Source organism: Berkeleyomyces rouxiae (genome assembly GCF_048999995.1).
Source record: "Berkeleyomyces rouxiae strain 22BRR77 chromosome Unknown BrBRR77_ptg000004l, whole genome shotgun sequence".
NCBI classification, from domain to species: domain Eukaryota; kingdom Fungi; phylum Ascomycota; class Sordariomycetes; order Microascales; family Ceratocystidaceae; genus Berkeleyomyces; species Berkeleyomyces rouxiae.
Window position 1 is genome coordinate 1,384,246 of NW_027396494.1, and position 15,475 is coordinate 1,399,720.

At 50.2% G+C, this 15,475-nt stretch overlaps 5 protein-coding genes across 5 annotated transcripts; 1 reads left to right on the forward strand and 4 right to left on the reverse strand.

Annotated features, from left to right (window-relative positions):
• Positions 1-1,413: 1,413 nt before the first annotated feature.
• Positions 1,414-2,076, reverse strand: BROUX77_004611 (uncharacterized protein; the record flags this gene model as incomplete). The annotated part of the gene is made up of 1 exon (XM_073749393.1): positions 1,414-2,076. One exon carries the CDS (start codon positions 2,074-2,076, stop codon positions 1,414-1,416), a length of 663 nt encoding a protein of 220 aa, XP_073605068.1.
• A 267-nt stretch (positions 2,077-2,343) lies between these two features.
• On the reverse strand, positions 2,344-3,111 carry BROUX77_004612 (uncharacterized protein; the record flags this gene model as incomplete). The annotated part of the gene is made up of 1 exon (XM_073749394.1): positions 2,344-3,111. One exon carries the CDS (start codon positions 3,109-3,111, stop codon positions 2,344-2,346), a length of 768 nt encoding a protein of 255 aa, XP_073605069.1.
• Positions 3,112-4,090: 979 nt separating this feature from the next.
• BROUX77_004613 (uncharacterized protein) lies at positions 4,091-5,274 on the reverse strand (the record flags this gene model as incomplete). The annotated part of the gene is made up of 4 exons (XM_073749395.1): positions 4,091-4,249; positions 4,353-4,529; positions 4,683-4,867; positions 5,271-5,274. The coding sequence occupies 4 exons, from the start codon at positions 5,272-5,274 to the stop codon at positions 4,091-4,093; spliced, it is 525 nt and encodes a 174-aa protein (XP_073605070.1).
• Positions 5,275-5,945: 671 nt separating this feature from the next.
• BROUX77_004614 (uncharacterized protein) lies at positions 5,946-7,525 on the forward strand (the record flags this gene model as incomplete). The annotated part of the gene is made up of 3 exons (XM_073749396.1): positions 5,946-6,850; positions 6,921-7,332; positions 7,442-7,525. The coding sequence occupies 3 exons, from the start codon at positions 5,946-5,948 to the stop codon at positions 7,523-7,525; spliced, it is 1,401 nt and encodes a 466-aa protein (XP_073605071.1).
• Positions 7,526-8,320: 795 nt separating this feature from the next.
• Positions 8,321-11,698, reverse strand: BROUX77_004615 (uncharacterized protein; the record flags this gene model as incomplete). The annotated part of the gene is made up of 4 exons (XM_073749397.1): positions 8,321-8,425; positions 8,494-8,828; positions 8,888-10,427; positions 10,502-11,698. The coding sequence occupies 4 exons, from the start codon at positions 11,696-11,698 to the stop codon at positions 8,321-8,323; spliced, it is 3,177 nt and encodes a 1,058-aa protein (XP_073605072.1).
• Positions 11,699-15,475: the final 3,777 nt, after the last annotated feature.

Sequence of the window (15,475 nt, forward strand, 5' to 3'; positions counted from 1 at the left end):
CCCAGCCAACCCTCCCCCAGGCCCTCCTGCTCCTCTCGCTTGCTACGCCCACAAATTGCCTTTACTCTCTCTGCCTGTTCTGCCGTTCGTGGCCCGTGCCCGCTGTCCCCCGTCAAGCCCAGCCAATAATCCTTCTTTCGTTTTCCCTGTCGTCTTTAGTCGCTGTCCGTGTTTGGTGCCTGAAGATCCCATAAACAGCTTCCCCTAAAAAAGACATTGGCATTCATGCATCTGCCCTATCCTGCCAGCCAGCCGCGTCGTAGGGATAGGGTTATCGATACTTTGCCTTCCTTTGTCTGTCTTTGTCAAACCATGCTAACTACATGAACTGTGTCTTCTTCTCTCTTACTGCACACGCTGCCTCTTGTTCGGCCGTTCACATCTAGACTGCTCGTGTCTGTTGCTCCCCCTCTTCACATCCAACGGGCCCCGGGAACCATCGCATGCCAAAGCTCCGCGGCCACGCGCCCGCTGCCAGACTGCCTCTGGAACTTGCCTGCGACCTGCATTTCCCCATGGAACCTTTTTGTCTCCTGCGTTTGTGATAGGTGCATGTCCATGTCCCCTCATGTATGCTCTCCTGTGGTGTCTTCTCGTGTGTTCTCCTGCGTACCACCCTGCTGCATGCACCTCCGCCTCTTCCACTCCCAACTGTCTTGGCCGCTTCTTGTGGCCACCTCGCCATGTCTCGGCCATGCCATCCCCATCTCTCCTCTGCCCAAACACGCCCACAAAGTTGTTCCAGTGCCGCTGCGGCAGGATCTCCTTGACTTGCTTCTCAGAATACACCAGAAACACCCCCCCACCATTCATCAGCGCCAGTGTTGCCTTGACCCACATCTGCAGTGCCCGTGAAAATCCCGTTCGGCACGTCTCACCACACCGTTCCCGCATTTTGGCAAAGCCAAAGTCTAGCGGCGTGAGACCCGCATGGTTTCGTTCGTTGACTTTTACACCACACTGCAGCAGCGTGTGAATCACATCAACTGCCTTATCCTGAGGCTTTGCCATGACATGGTGCAGTGCCGTGTGCCCGCCAATGTCACGCACAGACACTGCTGCTGGTGACTGACACACCATGCCTTCAATCACACTGGCTAGCCCGCTTCGGCTGGCCTTGTGAATTGCGTGTAACTGCGTGTTCTGGTTGAGTATCAAGTTGCATTTGCTATCATGAATGAGCAACCGCGCAACTTCTGGATGCTCCGCATCCAGTGTCAAGTACAGTGGAGAAATCAAGTCATGGCTTGACTGGGGAAACCCAAATAGTTGTGCGTCTTCATCCAGAATATTCACAATGGAATCGCCGAGAGCAGGGTCATCCGTCGTAGCCGCAATTTGCCGCCCTGAAATGCCCTGATTAACGTCAGCATGCGCCTGTAAAAGAACTTCTGACATGGCCACATCGCCCTACTAAGCGGCCCAATGTAGCGCCGGAAGATCGTCTTGATACGCTGACAAGGCCCGAAGAGACGGCGCTCCATACCACCCTGCACCGCCCCACACTGACGGCGACGGGTGTAACCTAAAGTCCAACCCAAGCTTGACACCCTCCAGGGATCCAATTCTGGCCGAGAGCCGCAGCGCAGACGAATTATCAAAGGCTTTGTTGAGCAGGTATATCGAGGGTGTCAACAAGTCGTACAGATAATGGCACGTCGTAGCCAATGATATAAAGTCTCTCCATGTCGTAAACTTCATTGATCGGGAGCTCTTGGTACCGGCAAATCCTAGTTTTTTGACTTTACCAAAGGCAGCATCCTGAAAACAGAATAGGTCTTGAAGCATCCAGTTGCACACACGTTGAATGATGGTGTTCTCCAGGTCTATCAGGCTATGGCGGCGCGGATAGGGAAGGGAATTCCTCGATTTCACGACGACACCCGGGAAGGCATCAGTCGCCCATACCTCTTTAAAGGGGTTGTTGACTACATCTGTAGCGAAGCTGAAGGGTTCATGAGCACTGCCAAGCCCGGATAACACCCGTGGTTGCGTGTGAAGCAGCTGCCCTCCAATATAGGTTGTGATCTGCAGAGGACCCGGAGATTCGCATGTGAGGTGTAAGTAGGTAAGCATAATTGGCGTTTTGAATAGTATAGTTAGTTAGCCAACAAAAGAACAACTAAGAAAAGCAATCGGGATAAAAGAAATGCCAAACGTAGTTAGAACGCAAAGCGAGCTATCAATGAAGCGCTAAAGCAATGCTAGCCTGGATAAGAATCGGTGCTAAGATAACGAGAAACGCCAAATTGATGATGATCGTGCGGCCGTGACTGTTTTTAGAAACAAAGGAGAAAGAAATATATTTTCAAAGAGAGAAAGTAGATGGCAGATGAAGAACCGCTAGACCGATATTCGTGTAGCCGGCATTGCCTGGTTTTCACCAGCTTCCGGTTGGCGACTGCCGGCCTTGCTATCGATTCCCGTGCTTCTGCCCTTTGTCGATGTTTCCTTGTTCCTCAAGACTAAGGTCTCCAAGTCAAAGACCTCACCATTTTCAGTCTCCTCCCATTTCTTCACCATTTCGAACCCATTCTTTCTCAACACATTGGCGCTCCTCCCATTCGATTTGTCAATCACCGCCACTAACAACTCGTCCACCACCGTGCCCTCCTCAATCTTCACATCCCGTCTCCCGCTAGCCATGCATGTGTCCTCATCCACCTCCACCACAACTTCCTCCCTGGGAAGCTCCCACCACGCCTTGACAAATGCCTTCATGATCTCCGTCGCATACCCCACACCCCAGTGCTCCTTCATCAGCATGTACCCCAGCTCTGGCCAGCCTTGCGTGCCCGCACGGCGATAGTTGCCCGCCGTGCCAACAAAGGCGCCTGTGTCGCGCGTGAACACCACCAGATTCCAAGTCTCGGCGTCATTGGGTGGCAGCCACGCTCCCATCAATTCGCGCGTGTTAGCTATGTCGGGATCGGCTCGGCGCGCCGCAGACCACACCATGACGTCTTCCTGCATCCGCATCCGGTGTACTTCTGCCTCGTGCGAGGCCGCTGCCGGGACCAGAATCAGCCGCTCGGTGATGATGATTGGCCGGTCGGCTGAGCTTTGGTATGGACTCTTAGGCAGGGTAGTCTTGACTTTGACCCGCGCCATTCTGGGTAAGTGGCTTGTTTATTTATGTAATAAGAAGTAAAGAAAGAAGAAGTGGAGGTATGAAAGTGAAGCGCAAGACTGCGAAACTCTGAGACTGAATGTGCAAGTCTGTGGGTTACAACTACTTGGTCTGGTATTTATGTTAGTGAGTGATAACTCGGCATGACTCAAGAATTTACTACCGGCGAGAAGACCTGACTTAGGTCGGTTTGTCAAATTAGTCATGATATCAGGAACTAATTGCACTCGTCCTGGATGTACGGACATGGACTGCTGTGAGGTAGGGCCCGGCCCGGCCCGGTCCTAGCTAGAACAAAGCAGTCAACTCACACAGTCCATAGTTATGCATCATTGTTATGGTATAAGCCCTAACCCCAATCGCCACAGTCACACGACACGTGGCTGGACCCACACATACGACACTCCCAGATAGAATCAGAGACACCCCTCCCAGGGAGTAAAACTCTGATCTGAATAAACCAAGTCATTATTATCATAATCATATCAAGTCATAGTTACACAGTCATAAACTATCGCTGCCAGTCAGATAGGTGCACTGCATATTCGTGGATCTTTTACTCCTACATACCCTCAAACAACTCATACTAGACTTCTTTAATCTTGCCCGCTGATTCAAAAGAGCCCATCGGCCTTTGCAATCTCCCTTCTTCCCGCCCTCTTGTCTACATACGGAGATGATAAGAAGCGTTCGTTGGCAGTCCCATCAGAACGCAGGCTATACTCCATGTTCGTATAAGAGAAAACAGGGACGCCGTTGTGCAGGGGAGGCGATGATTGCTCAATGGACTTCGTAAAAGCGTTATTCGTTTTTGTGTTTGTTTTGTTTTTTTTTTTCATTCAGCTGATTCTTTTTTGACTGCCCATCCTATGGAGCAAATGCTTGATATTTCCATTTGACCGTAATGAACACCATTTAAACCCAGACCGGAAGACTGCAAGAGCCCCAGAAACAACACGCTTAAGCAAAGGTAGTAGGTCTCTTGGCAGAGAAGATCTTCTTGCCGGTAGCCTTGGCGGAGCGGTGGGGGAGAGGGAAGGACAGGTCCTTGGTGAGCAGCTGCTTGATGTAAGGGCGCTTGACGTCCTCGGTCTTCTCGATTTCAACAACACGGAGGATCTGTACATGGAAAAGTATATTGTGTTAGCCAGCTGTATATCAGTTTCGGGGGGCTCATATCTGTGGTATGCTATGTCCTACATAGCATCGTGAGAAAACTTACGTGAATCGACCGGAAACGAGCACGGTGGCGGGCAGCCATGTCGGAGTACAGGGACTCAACGGCAGCCGTTCTGGACAGCTCACGGTACTCCTTGTACATGTTGTGAGTGCCAGAGCGAGAGTCGTAGCGGACCCAGATACCGAAGTTCTTGACCTTCTCGGGGTGCTTCTCGGAGATCTATCCAAAGGTATTAGTGATCTAGTGTTCTGGCGTGAAAAGAAAATACGAGCGAAGGATAGATGGAGGCTTCCAGGAGATAAGCTCTCGATCAAAAACTTCCTAGCGCCTCATCTAACCAAATATCAATTCGCAATGGGCGGGTATTCTCACCTCCTTGACGCTGACGATCTCACCGGTGGCCTTCTTGACCTTCTTCAGGCCACGAAGGAAGTACCAGTAACGGGACTTCGCAACAATGGTGTTGGGGGCGAAGATAGTCATGCGGTACAGAGCCGGCGAGGGGTTAGCCTCGGTGGGCAGGTGACGACCGATCACTTCGTACTCTCTAAGGCGAGCTGATGGGCACAGTTAGTGGGTGGTTCTGTCGACAGAAATTCGAGCGGGTAAAAGCGAGTTTGGAAGCCGATCTGTGGTGCGTGTCGTATGGTTTCGCTTCAGTATTGCTCGAGTGTTGGGGTATTATATTACAACTGTGCATTTACAAGTGGTAACAAGATCTTGAGAAAGTATTCCTTGGCTGCGAGTCGTGACATGAAATGGCATGGCAAGGAAAAGTCCAAGGCGGCGAGGTTTTCCCAATTGGCGAGTAAGTCATTCGTCTACGGTCGTAGAGAGTCGTCGCATCGGTATGTTCTTCGCTCGGCACGCTTATTGTTGATTCTTCGCACTTTTCGTAGCACCACAGTTCGGTAATATCCAAAGGCAAATAGAGATTCGGAATGCAGAGATAATTCTTACCCATCTGGAATAACTGTTAGCACAACTGCGGAATGTGACGATATCAAGTGAATTAACGTGAGGTTCAACCTACTTTTTCTGATTTTGGCTATGGTTGTGCTGAAATTTCGTCGAAAGATTCGAGGACTCCACACAAGCGATAAATCTGATGGACAGTGAGTGGGTAGTGTAGGAATTATTTCTGTGAGGGTTTCCTGGACCTAAAGTTGTGTGCGCGCCACAGTACGCCACGCTGGATAGACCCACCGAAACTCTTTTTTTTTTCCTCATGGGAATAGTGGCGTCAAATTCAGGCTTCGATATTTGTTCTCTTCCCTTTTCTCCATTTTTTCTTTTTCAAAAATGAATTGATCCCTGAAATATCAGGCATGATGAAATCATTCGACGCCATATATCTTTTAGGGTTTGCTTAAGCCTAACAGAAGATTCAAAGCGTAACGTAATGTCAGACAGCCTTGTCAACCTCAAATCGCAGGATTTCAGCCTTGTACCCCCACCAAACAACAACAACACCATGCATAGTTTCTGGGAACTTTCCCATTTCATGCTCACATAATCGACTTGATCTTGACCCTCGTTTGCTTTGTTATTGACACTGTTCCCGGAAACTCTTGCCGTATCACATGAGCCAGCTACTATCCCACCTGTGTTCCTGAGCCTAGACCAAGTGCCCAAATGGAGCCTCTTATCCATACGTTTTCTGAGGCGTATGCCCTAAGCAATCGGTCCCACAGAGATGACTTACAGAGTGTGGGCTTTCAGCTAGCAGAGAGCTTTTCGCCTCTGTCAAATATTGAGGGCCACAATGGCCTGCGCAGAGTACTCAACAGCACAAACTCAGCCTTCGTGAAACGGGATGTGAAGAATGCCTTGGTTAAGTACAAAGGTCTGACAAAACTCTCGTCAGATGAGCTGAATGGCTGGGCAGAGGTGTTTTGCGCTTACTGGAGGGCACTAGGCCACGTGGTGTCCATGACTGACGGCGCGGCTTCGGATTGCAGCTCGTCATGGAAGACCACCTACGACTCATGGAGGGAGTTCACTTCACAACTGATCCGGGGCTACACCAACCACGGCTTTGAATACTGGACCTTTCCTTGTTTATACACGGCAGGCAAATATCTTCGCATTTTTGCCATTCGTGCCGACTCGGAGCGTAACACCAACGTGGCTGCCTCCGACGCCATTCAACTTGGCGATGACTTTGACCCAGAGCTGGAGATGAACCAGACTCTACGAGACTGCGAGCAGCAGCTCAAGCGTATCTTCACTCTCTGCCTGAGTGACAGAGCACCAATAGAAGAGTCTCGCAAGTGGGGGCTGTACTATATAGTCAACCTGCTCTTCAAGACCTACTTCAAGCTCAACTCGGCCAGTCTAAGTCGGACCATCCTCAAGGCGCTCTCGGCATATCAGGGAGATATGCCGCCTCTCAGTTCATTTCCGGCCGCGCAAAGAGTGACGTTCAAGTACTACGAGGGCGTACTCTCATTCCTCGAGGAAAACTACATGGAAGCTGAAAGGCATCTCACTGACGCCTGGCTACAATGCTCTGACATCGACGCCCCGAGAAACAAAGAGTAACGTCTACCGCCGACCCCCCACAAACCACGCTCATCAAAACCCTTCTTGCTAACTTACCCTGTCCAGGCAAATCCTCACATACCTAATCCCGTGCCACCTTCTCACCACGCACACGCTACCCAGCGCCAAGCTTCTCGCGCCCTTCCCCTCTCTGCAGCAGCTCTTCCAGCCACTCGCCCAGAGCATCAAGCGCGGCGACCTCGCCGGCTTCGACGCCGCCCTCGCGCACGGCGAGGACGAGTTCATCCGCCGCCGCATCTACCTCACGCTCGAGCGCGGCCGCGACATTGTCCTGCGCAATTTGCTGCGCAAGGTCTTCATAACCGGCGGCTTCGACGCGCCCAAGGCTCCCGGCGATGCGCCTGTGCGTCGTACCCGCGTGCCGGTCGACGAGTTCAGGGCTGCTGTGAGCTTGGCTAGCGGCCGGACCCTTGATACGGATGAAGTTGAGTGCTTGTTGGCAAACATGATCTACAAGGTAAGTGACGATCGAATATTTCAACATCAGCCCTTGCAAGGAAAAGAAACGCCCCTCATTGCTTTTTATCCTTGCCCTGTTGCCTTGACACTCTCTAACAGCTGCGTAGAATCTCATGAAGGGCTACATCGCACGCGACCGTGGCATCGTCGTGCTGTCTAAGACCGGCGCGTTCCCTGGAACGGGCGTGTAAAGATAGACAGACCGAAGCAGATGGCATATGTACACATATGTCACGTAGACGTCCCAAGGCGCACAAATTCAAACATTATGACATATCCGGCTTCTTTTTTTTTTCAATGACACCAAAAGACAAGATAACGACGTCTCATAGTTTATCCAAAGTTGAGCACCAGAAGAAAACAGCAACCCCCACATACATCTCTTTTTAGAACCATCAATGACATGGAATTACTGGCTTGGTGTGAAGCCCAAATTTTACAAAGGCAGTGTTGTCATCAAGACACTTGGAGATACTGCGTTGAGTTGATGCGTGGGCTATAGTGTTTGTTGTATGTAAATCTCAATATGTATTAACACCAGGGGAAAAAAGAAATTGCCAAGGATGAAACAAAAAAGGAGAAAACATGTGAAAAGACTTGTCTCAGTCAAGGAAAATACAACAAAAGAAAACAAAAAACATGGGCCAAGTCAACACCTCGGTATCAATCTTGTGGCTGTCAACAAAAGGGATGGTACTGTGACGTGAGATTAAATTTCAATATAGTGAAGGGGTATGTAAATCAAGACCAAGAAAGCGCAAAGGAAAAAGTAACTTGGGCACAACAAGGAAAATAACTTGATGATAGAGGGAGTGGAAGGCAGAACAAAGACCAAGAAAAAGCCGCCAGAAGACTTTGAACAACAACATGCGCCTCATTGCTTCATTCTTCTTCTCGTAATGCATTACAAGAATGTTATACACACAGATACACGTGTGACCTGCACGTCACCTCAATTATTTTCCTCGCAACGCACGTCGTATTGCTCATGCGCCGCCTTTACGGGCCTTTTCTTGGGCGCGCGCCTCCCGAGAGACTTTGACCAGGGGGGCAAGGTGTCTAAGAGGGACGCATTGCTTCATGAAAGGATGCTGTCAAAGAATGGCATTAGCACGTCGTTGCATATATAATGCGCCAGAGAGCAACAGACAATACTTACCGAAAGTAATTGTTGTGCGGAAGCACGTCTTTCAGGATCAACTTGAAGAGCGAATTGTAGGAAGTCCCGGAAGGCAGGGGTCAATTTCTCCTCATCCTTGATCTTGGGCGTGCCAGTAGTAGCAATCAACCACAACGCACGAAGTGGTGACTCGGTAAGATACGGTGGTTCGCCCTCAATCATTTCAATGGCCATGATTCCCAGTGACCAGATGTCGACCTTGAAGCCGTATTCTTTGCGAGTAACAACCTCGGGTGCCATCCAATACGGCGTGCCGACCATGGTTGTCCGCTTATTTTGGTTCTCATTGATGGTAGCACAAAATCCGAAATCGGCTGTCGATAATTAGTTAGCATGAGGCATTGTAGCCAGAGATAAAAAAAAGAGCACTTACTGAGCTTGATACTACCGTCCATAGACAGCAGAATGTTATCAGACTTGATATCACGATGAATGACACCCTTGCTATGGAGATGTTGGAGGCCTTGGAGCGTTTCATGGCAGATGGAGGCAATCATTCCATCCGACATTATGTTGAATGTCACAACATCCGTCAGACTACCACCCTCCATGTACTCCATGACTACCCACAGCTCATCTCCACACAAGTAGCTGTCAATGAAGTTGACAATATTGGGGTGGGAGCTGCCCTTCATTACCACAATCTCGTTGATTATGAGGTCCTTCTTCGGTTGCTGTTCCAAGTTCATTTGTTTGATGGCTACCAGTCGGTTAGATCCTCTTTCGTGGCCGGTGTAAACACCACCCGAAGCACCCTGGCCGATCTTGTTGAAGTTGCGGTACACAGTTCTCGGGTCTCCTTCAGAGCAAATACGCTTCAGGGAGGCAAGCACTTCAGCACTGTTGCTGCCACGTTGTCTGTTGCGTGGGCGCGCGCCAGGAGCATGGCCCGGATGAGGTTGTTGTTGCTGATGGTGCATGTGCTGCTGCTGCTCGTACATTTTTTGATGTTGAAGCGCCATCTGTTGCTGATGCTGGTGCTGCTGGTGTTGCATGTTTTGGTAGTGGTGGGGCTGACCTTGATACGGTTGTTGCTGGCTGGACTGCCGGATTTTTTGAGGTGCATGGGTGGCAACGGGCTCAGGCTTGCGCATGAGAGAGGGGTTGCGTGAGAGTGTAGGAGGGGTTCTCCTGCTGGAGCTCCGGGAGAGTTGGCCAGACATGGCAGCCTGTGCTTGGGCCAGAGCCTGTTCCTGTTTCTGCTGTAGTAATTGTTGATGGATAGCTGCAGCCTGGGCCTGTGAGGGCTGAACCGAGGTGTGGTGAGAGTAGGGTGGCTGTGGTGTCGCACGGGAATTCGATCTCGATCGGTGCTCTTCGGGGAGCATTTTGCTATCTTTGGCGGGTACAAAGGGCGGGGAAGATGGTTCAAACTGCGGGGACATGGCGATGGCAGAGTCTTTGGTCTGAATGTGTGATCTTGGGTGGCCGTTCGTGTGTGCCGATGGGGGTTTCGGGGCAGGTCGAGTAGGAACCAGATTCGGGTTGTGGTTCTTCGGTGCCGACGGGGGCATGGATCGTGGCCCTCCCGGGGTAGTGGGCACGGGAGGCGGTGATCGGGGATTCTCAAAACTTCCTTCATTGTTGACAGTTGGAAATCTAGGGCTCATTGGTGGACTTGAGGTGGTTGGTGAATTTGACATACCCATAGATTGTTGGTAGGCGACAGGCGACATAGGGCCAGGAGATTGCGCTAACGCAGGTGATATGGGAGAAAAGCCATTGGAAGAGGGAGAGTTGTATTGTTGACTTCCGGCGCGATGAAACTTTTCCAGGACTTGATCTTCGGTTGGTCTTTCGGTGGTTTCCTTGTAGAAGGTGATGATGTCGACAATGGTCTGGGGATTGGCTTGGCGTTCCTTTTCCGAGATGCCACTTTCGTTTATGAGGCGTTGCCATTCCTTGGGGAGACCCTGCATGTAATATGGCGTAAGTAGTTGGAAAGTTGATGTGGGGAGGAGCAAAATGTTGCGGGATGGCGACTCACGGTAAACTGGCCGCTATTGCTGTCATATCCGACGTGGGTGACATGTACAGGGTTTTCGGGAGCTGAGATTAGAGGTTTCTTAGTATTTCCTACGAGGCCACTCATGAAGCCAGAGAAGCCTGACTTCATGCGTGTAACACTGGGGCGACCAGTGCCATTTTCCTTGGTTTCGTCAGACAGTCGCTTTGCAGCCAAAACGGGGCTATCACCGCTTCTTTTTTCACTCATCTTTCTGGAGAGACGCGGGACAGCTGAAGCCCGCAACTGTGAGATTGAAAGATGCTTGGAGGTTTTGGCGGGCGGAGGAGGTGGGGGAGGAGATGGCGTGTGAGCGGTAGGTGTCTGTGGTTGTGACTTTGGCAGCGGCAGCGGCTTTGACTCTATCTCGGACTTGCGTGATTGAGGTTGAGGCTGAGATTGGGGCCTCTCGTGATTTTGTTCCTGTAGCGGCTCGGAAGAGGCCTCTGGGGCGAGCGGGGCTTCTGGTTCCTGCTTGGGAGACAATGGCAGTTGAGCGTGACTGGGAGGCTGAGGGTCAGACGGCGAGGTGGGAGGAGATACGGCTTCCGGGAGAGCAGCCAAGGCGTTGGCGCGGATAGCAAACGACGCCTGGTGCTGAAGCTGAGGCGGTTGGGGCTGTATCTGTAGTTGCTGTGGCAACTGGACTGGTGGACGGGCCGGATCAGATTGCGGGGACGGCTGAGAAAAACTGTCAAAAGAGGTCACCAGATCCTCGGGCGACTTATTGATGGCTGTAGCCGGAGGAGACTCTGGACCCGTGTACAAGACTGCAGAAGAGGGGGCGGAGTAGTCGCGATCAGAGGCGGAAGGCGAAGGAGACGACAAGTTCGGAGAGACTGAGGCAGGCACGGAGCGGTCGCGGTGCAGAAATGGAAACGAGCCCGAGGCAGAGGTCGGAAGCTGGGACTGCGAAGAAGCGTTTGAGGCGTTGCTATAGGCCGATCGTCTTGTACCAGGGGCACTTGGGGCGCGCCGGAGGCTGTGGGAGCTCAGTTTGCTGCGCAGGTAGCTGGTATCAAAACCGAAGCCAAAGCCCGAGGAGACATCGACGACGGTAGACGACGAACGGGTGTGGGCAGCTCGAGTCGCTTTGGAGAGAGCTTTGGTCGAGAATCGGCGGCGGGAAGAAACAGGCGTCGAAGAGATGGGCGACGTCTGGTGAGGTGGTGGATCCATGGCCAAAACAAAGGAGCAGAAAAAGAGGGAAAGAAAAAAAGAAAAAGGAAGAAAAAGGGAAGAAGGACAAAGAGGGAGCGTAACGGTGGACGGCGAAAAAACGAAGAAAAAAACGAAGCGAAGCTAGCAAAGAGGAAAGCGAAGCGAGACAGAAAAAAAGGAATTAATGTGAAAATGTAGGATGGGCGATGGAAATGCAAAGTCACTGGTTCGCGTCGGCTGGAGTGTTTCTGCGCAGCTTTTTCTCTGCTGGACGACGATGGGCGTTTTTTGTGCGAGAGTAGGAAAAGAAGAAGAGGAAAAGAAGGGACAGACGGACGAGAGCCAGGAGAAGAAAAAAATACAGAAAGAGGTATGGATGGAAAGACAGCGAGCGCCTTCTTGTTCTGCGGTGCGGTGCGGTGCGGTGCGTGTGTGTGCCTGCTGGCTCGTGTACTCTGGGCTAGCAACTACTGGCTGGTACATGTGTACTTTGCACTTGTGCCTGTACTTTTGCCTGTACTTTTGCCTGTACTTTTGCCTGGGCTGTACATCTGTGTTGTACCTGTGCTTGTACCTGGTACCTTCAGGGTTCCAAGGGCCGTGTCCAAGTCTACTTCTCCAACCCGGCACTAAGCACCAGTTTCTGCCGGGCGAGTCCACCGCCAGGTATCTGGTACTTGCTTGCACCACCAGCCAAACAAGTCCAAATGCAGGTGCAAGTGCAAAGTGCAGGTGCGATGCCATACTGCCTGCCATTGTATACTGGGACAGGCCGGCATTGCAGCAGCTGCTCTTTTTGCTCCTGTTCCTATCCTGTTCCTGCTCTTGTGCTGCGCTCTTTCCCTCTCTTCTACACGTGCTTTCCTTTTTTTGCGTCCTTTTTTTTCTTGCTTTGAGTGCACATACGTCCGCTGGCTGCGTTCCATTTGGGCGTTCCTTCCGCCGTATTGCAAGAGCGCTTTCCCTCTCAGGAGCGCTAACATCAGTAACCCTTTTTTTTTTCACCTGCCGTTGATACGCCGCCAATGTCCATGTCAATCAATGCCTTCGCTTGCTGGAACATGCCGCCAGTCCAACGACACCAAGTCCACCAAAAAGGACAAAGATTAACCTAAACAAGCGCCGTTTTTTTTTTGCAGCCCCAAGCCAAGACTATGCCGTCCTGAAATGACAGAAGAAAGCAGCCCATTTTGCTGCTTTGTTTTTCTGCAAAGCTGATGCGGCCGGACTGCTTTCTTTTTGCGTGTGGTGCTCGGCCAAATTGGTCAGCCAAGACTAAAAAACTCATGTTTCCAGTGCACATAGTTAACTAACTAGTTAACTATAACTAGTCGCCTTCCAGCAACTGGTTGCTATGGGCGTGTCTATATCACTCCACTCGACCACTCTGCCTGGGTTTTGTTCTTTTTTTCCCTTTTTGTCCTTTTTTCCATCCATGACCGGCATCAATTCGCTTTTTTTTTTTCCATTGTGTAAGCTGCCAACCATTTAGCGCTGTGGGCGGGCACACGAAACGCTTCTTCTTGTACCCTGTACCTACTTCTAGTCACTTGTACTTTGATGCAAACGCATGTCACTCTCACTGCAGACACAGCAAAAAGGCAGTCACTGCACCAGAGACAGCAAAAGGAAACGCTAGAATGCGAGAAAGAAGGCCGTCAGAAATCAAAAGAAAAAAAAAAGAACGAGCAACCCGTGGACTGAACACGCCAAGTCTGCACCGCGTAACGCACAGAGCAGTTTGTTGTCAGTGATGCTCGCAGAAATGAGCAGAAGCATGGGCCAACCAAAGTATTAGGGACAAGTACGGTACATACTCGAGGGTCTTGGCCCACATAACCCTAACAATACATCTGTCAAAGCAACAACATTCCTCACTTCCCCACACAAACCCTTACATCAAACCCCCATGAGCACAGACAAAAAAGTCAATGCGATAGGACTGACAACATCACGGGAAATTTAACAAAGAGAAGCCCAAAGTCCACGCTATCTCTTTTGCCGCGCTTCTCCCGGCCGGACAGAGAGGAGTGTGATCGCGCCACCAAGTGTGATTATGCACAATTGTCACAAGTATCTAGGTGCACACTCGCATAAAGTAGCTCAAGCCCGCCCACCCGCCAGACAGAAAACGAGGCGGGAGGAAAGGAACATGCGGGGATCTTGTTACTGGGTGCTGCTGAGTGCTGGATGCTGTGGTAAGAGCAAGCCGATGAGGGAGACCAGTGCCACACCAGTCCCGATATCCCAGTCATGACACGACAACCTGCTTGCTCGCTCGCTTGACAAGCATTATTGAAACAGCCATGCCATGCAATGGGTGTGTCGCATATACAAGTGTATACAAGCTACGTACCGTGCAGGCAGGTGGATGCAACAAGTACGACAAATATATAAGACTAGAGACTCACCACGTCTCACACCAGAAGACACAAGCTCACATTTACCAGTAACAACCAACTCTCCCTGCTTTCTTCATTCCACACGAACCATGGAAGGGAGCACTCATATATAAAATGTCCATGGTCTGGAAAGCTCCTGACTCGCGGCTACATCTGAATACTCGACAGGCCTCCATCCCTGGAGCCGAAAAATCCCTGGCGTTGGGGCCTCATGCTATTACCGCCAGCCGTTCGTGTGGACTGTGGACAAAAGGCTTCCTTCTCTCGCAGAAAACCCTGATCAACAAATAACCCTGGATGGAATACAAAGGAAAGCGCTTGTGTGACGGTGCAAAACTATGCAAACACTTAGAAGTCTATGTGCTTATATCTCTGTTCTTGCTATATGCTATATTTCCGGGCAGTATAGACAAGTCATTCCACGAAGTTCTCACGAGCTATGTATTACACATAGTTATATATGCTTTTGTACAAGTAAAACAACAGTCAATACTCGGCCAAGCTCTGAGTGGAAATAATCCATATGTAATGTTCCGCACCGCCGGTGATCAATATCTTCCCGTGCTATACTGGCCACAAAGTCTATCAGGCAACCAATGCTGCCCCAACACTCACCGACGACGCCAGGGCCGTCCGCCACTTAACATTTTCCTCTTTTCTTATTATTCTCGTGCCATAGGATTGGCCGACAGTTTGTTCATCTGAAGTAGGCATACCGCACTGTTTGAGCACTGTACAATCTTGCCCCCATCCTCTTTTCTAGCAGTGCAGATGATGAGATAAGCGAAAGAATCAACCTGTAAATGATAATCTTACCTTGCATCATATCACTATCTCGAGTTCTTTTTTCTTCTTTTTCTTTTTTCCGAAAGTTTCCACGTTTGAAGCTACCTTTTGGTGTCATTGGGTGAAGCTCAATGACCATTTGTCTGGACCAGTGATTTGTCTGTATGTAGTACTATGAACATCTAGTTATATATGATTGTACTCACATGCATTTTGGATGGTGACTCAATGCTGATATACAGCGGGGTGTCTCTCCAGAATGAGAAATGTATCTTGGCTTTATCTACGGTCAGGTCTACTTTTGTATTCAACTACAATCTTTTAAGAAGCAACTAGGAAACCTCTTACTTCCCGGACTTGGAACCAACTGCAGAGATAGCTTAAACAAGGCATCGATATGACCAATGATCAGCACTGTGTTTGAAGATCTTTAGCCAACCTAGTTACCTTTACTTTCAGACTTTCATCCCACTTGGTTGGCACATGTTTGATCTACCAAACAAGATCTCTTAGGAATTGTTCTCTGAAGCATAATATGTTGCTATATTTAACATCTTACGTCAAAGGGGCCAATCATATGGCATTAAACTTTTGGTATTCAGATAAC